A 15,051-nucleotide genomic window follows, 5' to 3' on the forward strand; every position below is an offset into this window, starting at 1 on the left:
TTTTCAGGTTCATTTTATTTAAATTTATTTTAGTGTTTTCTAAAACTAAAATAAAAATTATTTAATGTTTCCGAATTCTGTAGCGCTAACAAACTTCAAGTTTATCTGCACTTTACAGCGTGCGGTTCTCTAGTATTTCCACTTTGAATTTCAAAATATTTAATTTTTAAGAAGCATCCAAATTGCTAAACTGTTCGATACACGAAAATTTACTGCAGAGGAAAGCTATCTCTATTTGTTCTTAAAATTATCTAAAAAATTGTGTCCTTCAGTAATTACTCGAATAAAAGTTATTGATAACATGAATGTATTATCATAAGTTCAGTGAGCGAATCGTTGTAAGTACTATTTGCAAGAAAAACTGGAAGTTGAATTTTAGCCACTATCCATGTAATATATCAAAAACAAATTAATATTCACTTTGTGAAACGATACGTCTAATAAAGAGAAGAATTTGATCGCCGTGTTACTACTGTCAGCTCCCATAGCAGTAGGCAAACGAATTTGGAAATTTTTCTTTATTTGAGCCAGCGAGCTCAGCGCCTTTTCGAAATAACACATTTGGATTCAAGATCCTCAAACGGGCACTTCTTAGAAAAATTGGGATTGAAAATTTGACATGATCGCTAAATAACCTCCCACTTAGTACTAAAAAAGAAGTACTACTAGGTGGTGCAATCTGCCAGCGTCATAGTGAAGCTTTTCAGCGTATAGATCGCGGAGCTGTGACGTCACTCATTGTTGTGGAGGCTGTTTGCGAGCAGGGCCGCCAGAGTATAGGCTGTACCGAAGCAGCTTGAGCCTCTAGTCTCTACCAGTGCATTCTCATGTGGGTCTGGCCTAGTGCCTGGACTTGTACCCTACATAACGTCACTATTTTGACAGCCTTGCTAGAATTCATTTGTGCAGTGTTGTTTTTAATTCAATATTTTTTATCCGAGTCAAACTACCGAGTATCCACTTCGCTCACCATGTGACCAAGTAAGTTTTATTGAATATAACTATCCTAGTCGACAAACTTAGTCGGAAAGTTGCAACCGCAGCAAGTTTATACGTGTATTTCTTGAGTATTATTTTTGATATATTTTTGACTCATAGTTTTATACTATCCACCACATCACAAAATTTGCTATTAGTAATTAAAAAGTGCAAGACCTGAAGGTGAACTGGCCCTAAGTGGACAGTTTGCCAGAGATAAATAAAAGGACTGATACTGAACAATCATGGCTCCTCCCACCAGTCTGATAATCATATTTCGAGTGCGAAGAGCCGATCAGTCCATCAGAAGGGCTGACTGATCGGCTCTTTATAATTTTTTCGGTGGTCAAGGATTTCACTTAATGTTGCTTTGGGACCCATTCACTGGGGTAGCTGTGAATGCCATTTTATTGCAAAGATCATGTTCAACTTTGAAGACTCTTTAGAAACAATTTCAAGTTTGAATACAATTTAATTATATGAATGGCAGCGGGAGAAAGCCGGTGCACACTAGTTTTTTGGGATTGTTTGCAAGACTTTTGGCGGAAACATGTAATGTAGACGGGCACTTTATAAATATGTGTCTGGGAAAACATTTTCTATTTCATTTCCTGTTTAGGTCACGCTATTACTCTCATGAGAATTCTCACTCTTTCAAGGTGAAAGTATAACTTTACAAAGCGCACTTAAAATTATTATTTTTTAAAAAAAACTTCTAATAAATTGGTTAAAAACATTTAGCATTAAGAATGTTTACATCAGTGATCTTAATTTTAAAGGGCTAGGTGGGGGGTGAGGAAGGCGAGGAAAAGACGTAGGAGCGCGGTAATTCAGCTGGAGGCAAGCATATTGGTGATTTAGTCCGGACTCAAAGTTCTGCTTAATAAACATATTTATTAAAACAAATTTGTCTGAAAAATTAAGGATTATAACAGCTGCTGGCATTCTAATAGACGTAAGTGTCCTTTATGATTGGCTCCTAGCACGCACGAGGAAATATTGCGATCATGTACTTTTATTCCAAATATCATATGATCAACCTATGAAAAATAAGTGAACACTGCCATAGGCAGAGTTGGGCAAAAATTTAATCAATTAAAAAACAATTGAATTAAACCGAAATTTAATTTTAATCATGATTAAAATTAAAAAATTTGATCGGCCAAAATTAGTTGATTAAAATTAAATTCACTTTTAATTTAATCGCAATTTAATCAATTAAAATTTTTAATCATAACTAAAAATTAAGATTAAAATTAAATAATCAGAATTTTAATTGATTGAATTAAATTCCAAATTTAGTTTTAATCAATTTGGACGATTAAATTTTTTAATTTAATCAAAATATGAGAGATTAAATTTTTAAAACCAAACATTGCCAATGGTTAAACCAGAATCGGACCAATGCATCTTTATTCCGCCTAGCTGGTGCTTCTTCTCTATCAATATTATCACCTTTCCCAAACTTGGCACCTTCATTCTACCAGTCTGGTGTCTCATCTATACCATGTTGGTGACTCTCAAGACTTATATAGGACCACCTTACACTCACATTTAACCATGTTTACCACTCATTATACTTAGGACCACCTTACTCTCACATTTAACCAAGTTTACCACTCACTATACTTAGATAGGACTACCTTACATTTAACGTAGTTGGCGACTCAATAGACTTATGAACAGGGTGACCAGAGTTATGTGTTCCACCCACTTTTTTTTAAACGGCGGGAAATTTCAAAAAAATAGAAAACACGTATTTAATCAAATCTAGTTTTTTTCAGTAATTGACCCATTTTTTAAACCCCAATTTCCCCAGATACAGTATCTAAGTTTTTTTTCAAATGGAACAAACCAGATCTAGGCAGGCTAGAGCTATTCGATATTCCAGATCTTCGATTGAAGCCAAGGGATTAAGGTTACTGTACACTTTATTTTTTAGATATCCCTTCTGAAAATAGTCTATTGGGGTTAAATCCGTAGTTCGAGGTCAAAATCGAGCTCTTCTTGAACTGGATGATAACTGGGGATAAAAAGTAGATTACCTACGAAAACATCGTAAGGAAAAGGACATATTGTGAACCCGGAAAACCTAGCCCTTCCACCTGTAAACCTAATTTCACTCTGAATAAGAGAATGTTGTGTATATGATGGGGCATTCGAGGACCTACACATTATGAGCTTTTAAAACCGAACGAAAAGCTAAATTCGGAGAAGTATTGTTAGCAAATGCATAATTTAAAGACAGCAGTCCAAGAAAAAAGGCCGGCGATGTTCAATAGGAAGAACATCATACTGCATCATGATAATGCAGGCCAAATGCTGCTTTAAAGACTCGTCTAAAAATTGCAGAACAAGGCTGGAAAATTCTGTCGAATCCACCATATTCCCCGAACTTAGCACCCTCCGACTATCAATTGTTTTTGTCCTTACGAAATTTGTTGAAGGGCGAAACATTTAAAAATGAAGTAGATATCAAACAAGTACTGGTTCAATTTCTCGCATCAAAAATAATACATTTTTCAAAAATGAAATACATAAATTGCGCTCACGCTGGCGAGTAATCATTAATAAAAATGGCAATTATATTATTTAATAAAGTTTATTGGTAAGAAAAAATTGTATTTTGTTTTATTCCAAAAACGGACAGAACTTTCCGGCAGACCGTATATAAGTCTAGTGAGTGGTAAACATGGTTAAATGTGCTTGTAAGGTAGCCCTATATAAGTCTAGTGAGTCGCCAACACGGTAAAATGTTAGTGCAAGGTGGTCCTATCTAAGTCTAGTGAGTGGTAAACATGGTTAAATGTGAGTACAAGGTGGTCCTATATACGTCTAGAGCAGTGGTTCTTAACTGGTGTTCCGCGGAACACTGGTGATCCGCGAATATGGTCCAAGTGTTACGCGAAATTTCAATTTTAAATGTATTGAAATTTAGAAACTTATGAAAGATAAGAAAACAAAGAATTGTTCCTTTTTTTTTAATTTGAATTTAAATTTAAGTTCTTGCTAAATACCGAATTTCAAATTAATTAATGTTAGTGTTCCGCGAGAAAAATATATACATATAATTGCGTTCCGCGTCTATGAAAAGGTTAAGAACCACTGATATAAAGGGTTGAAATTTTTTTGGGTCATGAAATTCTGTAAAATTATGGCCGTTCTACTCGTATATCTCCACTGTGAACCACGTATTGATATGGAATTTTGTTCTCTTGTACACTTTGTTTTTCTCAATTATAAACTATAGTTATTTTGTGCACAGATCTATAAATGTAGAAGATATAAAGGGTTAAAATTTTATTGGGCCATGAAATTCTGTAAAATTATGGCCGTTATATATCTCCCACTGTGAACCACGTATTGATATGGAATTTTGTTCTCTTATACACTTTGTTTTTCTCAATTATAAACTATAGTTATTTTGTGCACAGATCTAAAAAGGTAGAAGATATAAAGGGTTGAAATTTCTTTGGGTCATGAAATTCTGTAAAATTATGGCCGTTCTAAATCTCCCACTGTGAACCACGTATTCGTATGAAATTTTGTTCTCTTATACACTTTATTTTTCTCAATTATAAACTATAGTTATTTTGTACACAGATCTATAAATGTAGAAGATATAAATAGTTGAAAATTTTTTGGGTCATGAAATTCTGTAAAATTATGGCCGTTCTATATCTCCAACTGTGAACCACGTATTCGTATGAAATTTTGTTCTCTTGTACACTTTGTTTTTCTCAATTATAAACTATAGTTATTTTGTGCACAGATCTATAAATGTAGAAGATATAAAGTGTTGAAAATTTTTTGGGTCATGAAATTCTGTAAAATTATGGCCGTTCTATATCTCCCACTTTGAACCACGTATTGATATGGAATTTGGTCCTCTTGTACACTTTGTTTTTCTCAATTATAAACTATAGTTATTTTGGGCACAGATCTAAAAAGGTATAAGATATAAAGGGTTGAAAATTTTTTGGGTCATGAAATTCTGTAAAATTATGGCCGTTCTATATCTCCCACTGTCTACCACGTATTGATATGGAATTTTGTTCTCTGGTACACTTTGTTTTTCTCAATTATAAACTATAGTTATTTTGTGCACAGATCTATAAATGTAGAAGATATAAAGTGTTGAAAATTTTTTGGGTCATGAAATTCTGTAAAATTATGGCCGTTCTATATCTCCCACTTTGAACCACGTATTGATATGGAATTTTGTTCTCTTATACACTTTGTTTTTCTCAATTATAAACTATAGTTATTTTGGGCACAGATCTAAAAAGGTATAAGATATAAAGGGTTGAAAATTTTTTGGGTCATGAAATTCTGTAAAATTATGGCCGTTCTATATCTCCCACTGTCTACCACGTATTGATATGGAATTTTGTTCTCTGGTACACTTTGTTTTTCTCAATTATAAACTATAGTTATTTTGTGCACAGATCTATAAATGTAGAAGATATAAAGTGTTGAAAATTTTTTGGGTCATGAAATTCTGTAAAATTATGGCCGTTCTATATCTCCCACTTTGAACCACGTATTGATATGGAATTTTGTTCTCTTATACACTTTGTTTTACTCAATTATAAACTATAGTTATTTTGGGTACAGATCTATAAATGTAGAAGATATAAAGCAGTGGTTCTTAACCGATGTTCCGCGAATATGGTTCAAGTGTTCCACGAAATTTCCATTTTAAATGTATTGAAATTTAGAAACTTAGGAAAGATACGAAAACAAAAAATTGTTCCTTTTTTTTTTTAATTTGAATTTAATTTTAAGTTCTTGCTAAATACCGAATTTCATATTATTTAATGTTAGTGTTCCGCGAGAAAAATATATACATATAATTGTGTTCCGCGTCTATGAAAAGGTTAAGTACCACTGGTCTAGAGACTCGTGAAGGAGTCCAAGTGTACAAAAATTAACCGAAATGTATTTATTGAAGACGCTCAGAAAAAAGGCCTCGCCAAAACGTGGTTCGAACCATTGGTTGAAAAGCCATAAAAGTGGATGATTAAATTAGTTTGATTAACGATTGAAATTGAACTTATTCGGTGATTAAAATTAAAGTTCAATTTAATTCTCAGATTTAATCATAATTTTTTTAGTTTGATTAAATTAGTTTGATTAACTATTAAATCTGAAATTTAATTGATAAAATAATTGTCATATGATTAAAATTAAGATTAAATTCGCTGATTAAATTCTGATTAAAATTAAAAATAAATTTAATCAATTAAAAAATTTAATCAATTAAATTTAGAATTTAATTGTTTTTTTAATCATTGCCCAACTTTGGCCATAGGCAAGTGTTAGTGAATTTATAGTTAGATCAATAACTAGTATAAATTGAAAAGTTCTAGTTATACGAGGTAACAGATATCGAAGGTTAAATTTGGAGTATTTGAAATTCGTTCCAATTTCAAGCCTCTATATGTCTCTTGCTAATGTTCCGATTTTGATGAATTCTTTCACAAGTTGTAGAGAAATGTCCCCTCTATTACTGATAACATTTTTACAGTGATAATAGTCATTAAGATATATAAGGTAAAATTTTAGAGGTTACGTAAATCGTTCAAAATTCAAACCTCTATATCTCTCTTCCTATAGTTCTGATTTTAATGAATTCTTTATCGAATTGAAGGAAAAAGTTGGCTCTATTACTGGTATAAATTGCAATCTTTTAGCGATAATAGTTATTATGATATAGAAGGTTAAATTTTACCTTTAAAAAGAACACACAAAAAATAGTTTCAAACTTCTACCCTCTATATCTTTTTTCATATTGTTCCGATTTTAATGAATTGTTTACCGAATTCGAATTGTAGGGAATAGTGAGCTCTATATCTTTTATAAATGGCATTGTTTTAGTTATATTAGGTAATTAGATATAGTAGGGTAAATTTTGGTGGTCCTGAAATTTGAACTTCTATATTTCTCTTTTTGTGGTTTAGAGTTTAGTGAATTCTTTACCCAATAGTAGATAAGAGTTAGCTCTATAACTGGTTTCAATTGCAACTGCCGTTCCATATAACGTACAGCATCGATACCCCCATTTGCATTTCTTCATGAAATTCCGAATCGAATGACCCCTCATTCATGAAAATCGGTTCGCGCGTTTAGCCGCAATAAAAAGGAAGAACAACAACAAGAACAATTTTTGAATATTTCGTTTTTGCTCATTTTTGACATCGTTTTGCCCGATTGAATAGTATTTTGCAAAAACGTTACTGGTATAAAGGAAGTTTTGCCCTATATTACAAAGAAAATTTGGGAATTTTATCTTTTATAGAGAAAGAGAAAAAAATTGTCAAAATTATTAAAACTGAAACATAAAATATCGAACTTGAATAAATAAAATAAATGGCATTGTAGTGGTGCCGGAAATGTTGATGGGATCTCAGGCGCGCCTGGCCTTTTCAGTAGCCATATCCAGAACATTTTCTACAGTAAGCATTTAATTTTATAAAAGAAAATGTCTTTTAAAAACAGAATTATTTGTGTGGAAGATGCCAGGCTTTGCACTAGAATGGTTGTAGAAATTTAATTTGTAAACATTTTTGGAGAGGATAATCCAAAAATAGGTGGGGAGATCTGGAATGCAGTCCATCCAAACTTTTATCCATTTCCTCTCCGAAATTGAACTTAATGGAAAATTAGTAAATTTGCAATCTGGTCTCTTTCTAATTTTCATTTTACCACCGAGGTTTTTCTTGTTTGATTGGAGTGGGTGGAAATAAAGCGAGCAGGCCGCGTGACATGACGGCACTATCAGCAGCCTTTGTACTTCAGACAGCTCCTCTCCCCTCCCATCACTCGACGGTTTGCGATAAACTAACTCCATTGTAGACGCACAAAACTATGATAACGCAAGTGTTGTAACTGTGTGACTTTTCTGGATGACAAGTGAAGGCAGTCGGTGAGCCTGTGCAGTGATATCCAGCGGCCAGTCTCCTCAGTGCAGCTCTCTCTTCAACTTCTCCGCCAATAAACAAGAAAGTCTCTGTCGGAAGTTTTTGGCCCGCCAAAAAGCTATAAAACCGAAAAAGTAAAAAAAAAACAGTGAAATAAAAATGAGTTTGAAAGAATATTCTAGCAGCGGAAGTAGCTACTCACCAGATGTTGTTGCATTCCTCGACGAAAGAAGTTCCTCTGTCAAGTTCTTGGCTGCGCCAAAAATGTGGGACAGAAATCGCTCAAAATCCTGGGACAACTCCTTAAGTGAGTACCTACAAATTGGTGCACCCCATTTCTTCCCATCTTACTTTTATTATTATTTTTTATTTTTTTTACAATTTTTTTTTGCTAATCGCTTCCACTTCCTTAGTTTTTGTGTATGAGTTTGTGAGTGCAGACCGCAGAATGAGCAACTTGAATACTTCGTTAGTATGACGTCAGGAAACTGCAAGTTCCTTTCGCTGACTTGATTTTTGATCGAAAACATTTTCAAAATTGATTTCTTTTAACGAAGTAGATACAGTTTTGTTTAAGGCGCAACGACAAGTACAGCTGTTTAGTGTACCACCCGTGTCCAAATAGTGGCAGTGCAAGTCTTTCTTTATATAGACTAAATCTAAGGTCGGAACACCTGGACTCGAATTCGTATCCTGCGCTTGTATTTCCACTGAGCTAATGTCTAGGCTTTCTCTGATCTCTATTGAACTAATGTAGTTTTTGTATTTGAAACAGTTTTTCAGGCAAATTGAGGAGAGAAAAAGTTGGCATATCCTCTAAAGCGTCCTTCGGCCATTGTTTAATATGTGTGTGTACAATATTTAGGAAATGATTATCTAGGAAATCCCAAATATCCGCCCACTGAAAGAAGGCGATTTTTCCAGTTTCCTGTAATTGTAAATTGTACAACACATTGGACCTTCACTTCGTTTGAAACTTTTACGCTGAGAATATTGAGTTTATTTCACTTCTGGAGAATAGTGACGTCACGCTTCTTTCATATTGTAGCGAACATAGGTCGTAATTATAACGTACACAGGACTGTTCAATTATAATACCAAAGAACTTTAATTACGTGAATTGCGGAAAAGTTTTTTGTAGTAGTAAACTGTGGGAGTATTCACATTCGCTGTGTTAGAAAGAGATGGAGTCATGAGAACCTAAGTTTCCAGCAAATACTGAGACTGAACGGTTTTGATAGTTATAGTGAGTGACGTAGTAATGTCGCGCTCAGTTGTCCAGTGTTCAAAGGTGATTATTAGGTAAATTTAATTATATTCAGCTGATGTTAATACGTAATTTCAAGAATAACCGCGGGTGTTCCGGGGCCAATTGTCAGATACACCTGGGATAAATAAAAGTTATGTTTTCAGAACAAGTCTAACTTTGACGAACTTGTGGTAGGTACTTAGTATGTTCGCTCTCTGGAACCGTCGGTGTAAATTGGCTCCCTCGCGATTTCTAAGAAATTAAAAACTGACCCTCATCGCGTGATGTTTGTTTTAACCTAATGCTTTAAATAAGTCAATCAGATAATTTTTTGCTGAGACCAAAGTAGAGCCTAACTTCTTATTATTCGTACTACTTTTTGGCACAGGAAGTTTTCTTCCTCATTGCTGTGAGTGAGTTTGTGTGTGCTGTCAGCCAACAGTGTTGTCCTTCCGTTGCAGATCGATATTTGTGGAAGTCCGACACTCGGGCCTCCCTCAATTAATTAATTATTTATTCGATTTATTGCAACTCTTCCAATAAAATAAATAATTTATTTTAGTTCAATATTTCTAGTCTGTCTTTGATTTCTTCCTGTAGCAAAATTTGAAAAGGCAAAAAAATATTAATATTTTTGTTTAAGAAACACATTATTAAATTCGTTTTAGATAAATGGTGATTTCGTTCATTTTAACCTGTACTTTTTTTGAATAGAGAAATAATTTAATTTTGGACCAAATTGCTTAAAAAATAGTGTTGCTACAAAATCATTTGCAGCATTTTTTAATTAAAGCTATTCAGTATGCCTACGTTTTTATGCAGCACCGGAAGTATTACATGTAGTGGTTTTTTCTTTTTTAATTTTCTAACTTTATACGAGAATAGAGAATAAAGTTAACATAGTAATCATAAACGTGGATTCCTCTCCAGCGTACTGCCCCTCTGGATGAATAATTAATTCTACGAATAAAGACAACATATCTACTGTAACAGTGTATGTATGTAGAACTGGCCAGTTTGTTGAACTATAAGACAGCTGTTGCGTTGCGTTTCATTGATCGGCTTCATGAATGACTGCGCGACCTTCATTGACTTTGCTACATTCTCTTCCACTTTTCCAAAGTCTTTGCTGGCTTAACACTCTTACCAAATCGTCTTCATCCATATCTTCTGCCTTCCATATAATAACAGCTGACAGATTACTCAAATATATTTAGTCAATTGACGGCGTTTCGACCAGCAATTTAAGCAATTAATCAGGCAGCAACATTCCATTTTGATAAATAAAAGAGGTTCTGTAAGTTTTCATAATTTTCTTGACTTTTTCTTTCTGCTCGTGCGAGAAAGCGTTGTAATCATGCAAATTTTAGATTTCATTTTTCAGTTTTCCCAAATCAGAAACTTCCTCAAAACGGATCTTTTCTTTAAAAACTCAATTTCAATAGAGAACTGAATATAATGAGTAATGATGATAATATTGGCAGTTTTGAACTGTACACAGGTGCAATGCGAATCACAACCAGAAATATGGCCACTCCAATTCAGGAGCAGCTGGACAATAATGTTAAGGTAACGTACTCATTGCATTTTCTTATTTTAAGGTATTTACTATAAGGCTATATCGTTTTAGGGCTTCATTAGGGCTACCTTTTCTGCCCTCCTGCCTTCCAGGCACCTTTATTAATCCAGTTGAACAAGGGAAGTGACCATTATAAAAGCGATTTCCACCACCACTCTTCACCCATACTTTTTATAGGTCGCACCATTCACCATCTGCATGGCGTTTCTATCGGCTCTTTTCATCACTTTCCCACAAAATGCCGATTATAATTTATGATTAATTTGAATACTAACGTGAATGGCGATAAAGTTAAACTCTCCTCTTTTTTCGATTTTTTTAAATACAAAATATTGGGTTTAAAGAATATACTGGCCTTAGTCGACCTTGCCAAGCAAAGTCACATGGGAAGGGTCTGGAAGAGTGCCAAAGATAACTCTACTACTCGGCCCAATGCAGAGAGAGGATGCAATGGACCCCGCCCTCTGGCTCCATGCAGTCCTATGGGAGCCTCTAGAGTATGGCGGCTCCCTGTCTTACCGCCCCCGGGTGTCAAGTAACTCCTTGTCTCGCTGCCCCAGTACTCTTAAAAGATTGCCAATCCTTCGATTGCCTTTCATTATTTGTATTATAAATAGTTAAAAATGTGATTACGTTGGTAGTGTTGGATATCGTTGATTCTATCCGGTCGCAGCGCAGCCGGATGTTTATCTTCTAAAACCCTGTGACCTGTTTCGGACCATCCACCAACAGGAGTTGGTCAGTTTGGTGGAAACTTCACTTAGTTTCCCTCTCACACTACACTTGCTGAAGTTTTGTACCGCGTTTATATTAAAATATTTTTTGCATTATCAGTGATTTATTGAGTTTTGTTATTTTTTAGACATCCTCATGGCACTTAAGACAAAACTGTTCTGATTAATCTATTACAATAAGTAACTATTAATGTTGTAATAATACTCATAATGTGATTATGTAGATTATTTCAATTTTGATAATATTCCTTTTCGTAAATGTGAAGTTGTAATTAGTAAACATAATTGTAGATACTGAGGATGGTCCCTGGATTTTGGTCTAAAACGTCTGTTTAAGTAAAAGGTTTTTATACAGAAAATGGCTGCTATTTCACAATTCTAAGAAACTCTGAGAAGTATTCGTTGCGAGATTTTAGAGTTAAAAATTTGTGAAACGAAAAGTTTTATTTATTTAATGTTTAACTCGTTGAGTCTCCATTCTCAAATAAAGTTTAAGGCAATCAAGAGTGCTATGAGGATAGAAAGTTTATTAAAGATTTATATCGATTGATGGAACGATTTCAAAACTTTGGTGTGAAATACTGGGAAAAGTGAATAAACCTTTCTAGAAATCGAGTCGCTAAGAGAGTTTCAATCGAAGCATAAAGTTTCAGTTTCCTGAATTTTTTCCGTTTTGGAAAAACACACTAATCACCCCTCTCTTTGGATAATTGGTAACATATGTTCGCAATATAGGTGAAAGTAAAAATAACAATAATAATAGGCGCTAATAACCTCAGCTGTTGTTGCGCCAAAAAAAATAAAATAATGAAACAAAAAAGAAAGTACCATTATCTACGAATATAAATACCATTGGAAATGTGCTCAGTTGAGTAAGTATTTCTCTAATTTAAAGCAACATGGAATCGAGGAAAGTGAACTTTGACATCTCGGCACTTTAAATGTTTCAGTGATTGTTGCTAACAGTCCCGTTGAGTTGGGAAGAAATGGCAGTGGGCAGAGCAAATGTGCCGATAACATGGGGATTTGAGGGAAGATTTCTTGGTAGCAGAGTCTGGCTCCAGACAACTTGCCTCTTGGAAGCCGCTACTTACCAGAGTCGAGTCTTCAATAACTTGCTTTCAGGTCGTTCCACTACTCAGCCAGATCCCAATAGCCATATTCAAGCACATGCTCAAGTGACGATGCCAATTACAAGTATTTTCAATCGGCATGTCCTCAGCATTGCTCATTGCGAGAGGACAGTTAAGTTCAAACTTTTGCATCCACTCGCTGCACATTGATGAACTTTCAACTTTCTCAAAAAATGAGAAGAGGTACTTTACTTAGATACTAGATGGAAGAGTAAAGTTTGACAGGAAGTCCAAAGAATGTTATGCGTGTGTGAGTGTGTGACGCTGCGAAGCAAAATATCGCAGGCAGCTCCAAGTTGATATTCTTTTAATAAATTTTCTGTAAATCGGTCTACTGGGGATACGATTTGGAAGACTTTTCAGCTATTCTCTGTACCTGTGCGCTGCTTTTACAATCTAATTCGTTCTGGGGGCGAGTCTTAAAGAAGGTTCACAGGATAATTTATTTACTAAGAGCTCTCGAAAAACTTCAATTTCAGACCAGACTATACCCATATATGGCACATATGTGTCTTTATTATTTTAAAAGTTATAAACTTGTACAACATCTATATTCCAGAACATTTCCAGACAACACTTCTAGACGTCTTAAAAGACAGTGGCCTCGCGATCTCCTCTCTGATGAAGAGAGTCAGTAGAATGTAAAATGTTACTTCTCCACTCTGATATGTGTGATATGTTGCTTATTGTTATCCTTGTTGCTTACATAACGCAATGAGTTGATTTTCACTAAATAAATGATTAAAACAAAAAAGTTATAAAAAGAACTAATAATACACGTTTCCATTGGCTAAACTAAATTGATGCTGAACATTAGTGAAATCTACATTTTACATTCTCTTACTATGTTGGTAGGAAGTATTGAAATCATTTCAAGTTCAATTTTCGAAAATATTTTCAGCGCACAGTGTATCTCTCTCTCGCACTCACTTCTAATCACTAACACACCACTTTAATAATAATAGTCAAGTTAGTGACATTTCTAACAAAAATTCAAAAACTTTTTCTCATATAAAATATAATCAAAACAGCTCACTAAGCTAACAGTTGGTTGCAACATTAGCATTTCCTCACCTTGATTGTGTTTAATGTTCTGCAGGAGCTGAAACTAAAAAATAGCATAGGTCTCTGAATACCTTTGTTCACTTTATTTTTTAATTAAGAAGGAATGAAAATATTATTCCTAACTTCATTTCCCTCAGATGGCTGAATGTGAAGCACAGTATTTTCCAGGAAATTTTCATGTTCTTCGAAATAAACAGCGGATGTGTTGTGCACCAAGGCACACTTACAATATTCACTAAACTATCGTCTGTCTGACAGTTTCAATTCATCATTAGCAGTCTCGAACACTACGTGGTCCATCAGACTGACATTCCTTGGTCCATTGTCAATCTGCTTGACCCAGTAAATGGCTTGATCATTACTTTGATCATTTTGCACTGTTTCTGCAGACTGCAGACTGTAGTTACTCCAGTCAAGCTTGCGAAACATTTATTCAAGTCATAGTTGGGCCTCTTGTAGTCTTTTCCTCTAGTTGTAAGAAAAACGATCCACCGTTAGATCATAGCATGTCTTAAAAATGCCAATTTTTGTCATATTTTCTTAGCATGTCTTAAAAATGTCAATGATAAATTTCTCATTAAATCCCTGTTTAAATTGTTTAATAAAAACTGGTACTTTATTGTATCAAAGTCTATAAAACTTCATGATCATGTGCTTGTCTAGATTTTGGAGTGTTTAACGTGGCAATCTGTCTGATCACTGGTTGGTCCTAGACCCAACCAGTTTTATTAACCATAAAATCAAATCAAATCCAAAGCCTAAGATCGGGAATCGAACCCAGTACCACAATGCATATTAGCTTTGCAGCTCTCGCCTCTTAACCGCTCGGCTACCGTGGCGCCTTCAAAGAGACGTTGTGTATCTCCTAAACTTTTGGGATGCCTCACGCACTATTAGGTCTAGGGCTACACTTGTACATAACTTATTCTCTAGTCCATTAGTTGTAGGTGTTAACCTACCTAGAAATTACCCTGATAGAAATATTAAGTGGTCAGATAAAACTCAGCGGTTGTGCCCAGCAAATGGAAATATCTTTTAAATTGCCCTGGAATCCCTCAGCAAGCTCTGTGCTGGATTAGTGGCCAATGTTCATGCGTGTGTATTGCTGATTAACAGGTACGCAGTGGCATGGTGAAAGTGAGTGATGGTAAGACCAGACCTTCGCCAATGAGACTTCAACTCTCCATGGAGTTGCTTAAACTTCAAAAAGAAGAGCTCACACCGCCTAATCACAATTCAAGACCCTCGCCAACTGATTCAAGGGTAATTACTTTCGCAATCAAATATGACATTTGTTTAGTGTACCCGCAGGTCCATGAGAATTTAAAAGTAAATCGTGTATTAAATATTTTGGTTAAAATTTCGTTCATCGGGTTCTCTTACTTTACAA

At 34.7% G+C, this 15,051-nt stretch overlaps 1 protein-coding gene across 9 annotated transcripts in view; it reads left to right on the forward strand.

Moving 5' to 3' along the window:
• Syn2 (Syntrophin-like 2) overlaps window positions 1–15,051 on the forward strand; it is a 71,030-nt gene that overhangs the window by 39,909 nt on the left and 16,070 nt on the right. Inside the window, exons 1-3 of one of the 9 annotated variants that reach the window (XM_074116852.1) lie at window positions 787–981; window positions 10,635–10,719; window positions 14,778–14,924. In XM_074116852.1, coding sequence (XP_073972953.1) covers window positions 10,657–10,719; window positions 14,778–14,924 — 210 coding nt within the window. In that variant the 5' untranslated portion in view covers window positions 787–981; window positions 10,635–10,656. Of the gene's footprint in view, window positions 1–785; window positions 982–7,967; window positions 8,209–10,634; window positions 10,720–14,777; window positions 14,925–15,051 lie in introns of those variants that run through there. The other 8 variants (XM_074116851.1, XM_074116848.1, XM_074116850.1 and 5 more) reach the window with 8 other exon arrangements.

Source organism: Rhodnius prolixus, unplaced genomic scaffold (assembly GCF_049639745.1).
Source record: "Rhodnius prolixus isolate KJV_2025 unplaced genomic scaffold, Rpr scaffold_43, whole genome shotgun sequence".
Lineage (NCBI taxonomy): Eukaryota > Metazoa > Arthropoda > Insecta > Hemiptera > Reduviidae > Rhodnius > Rhodnius prolixus.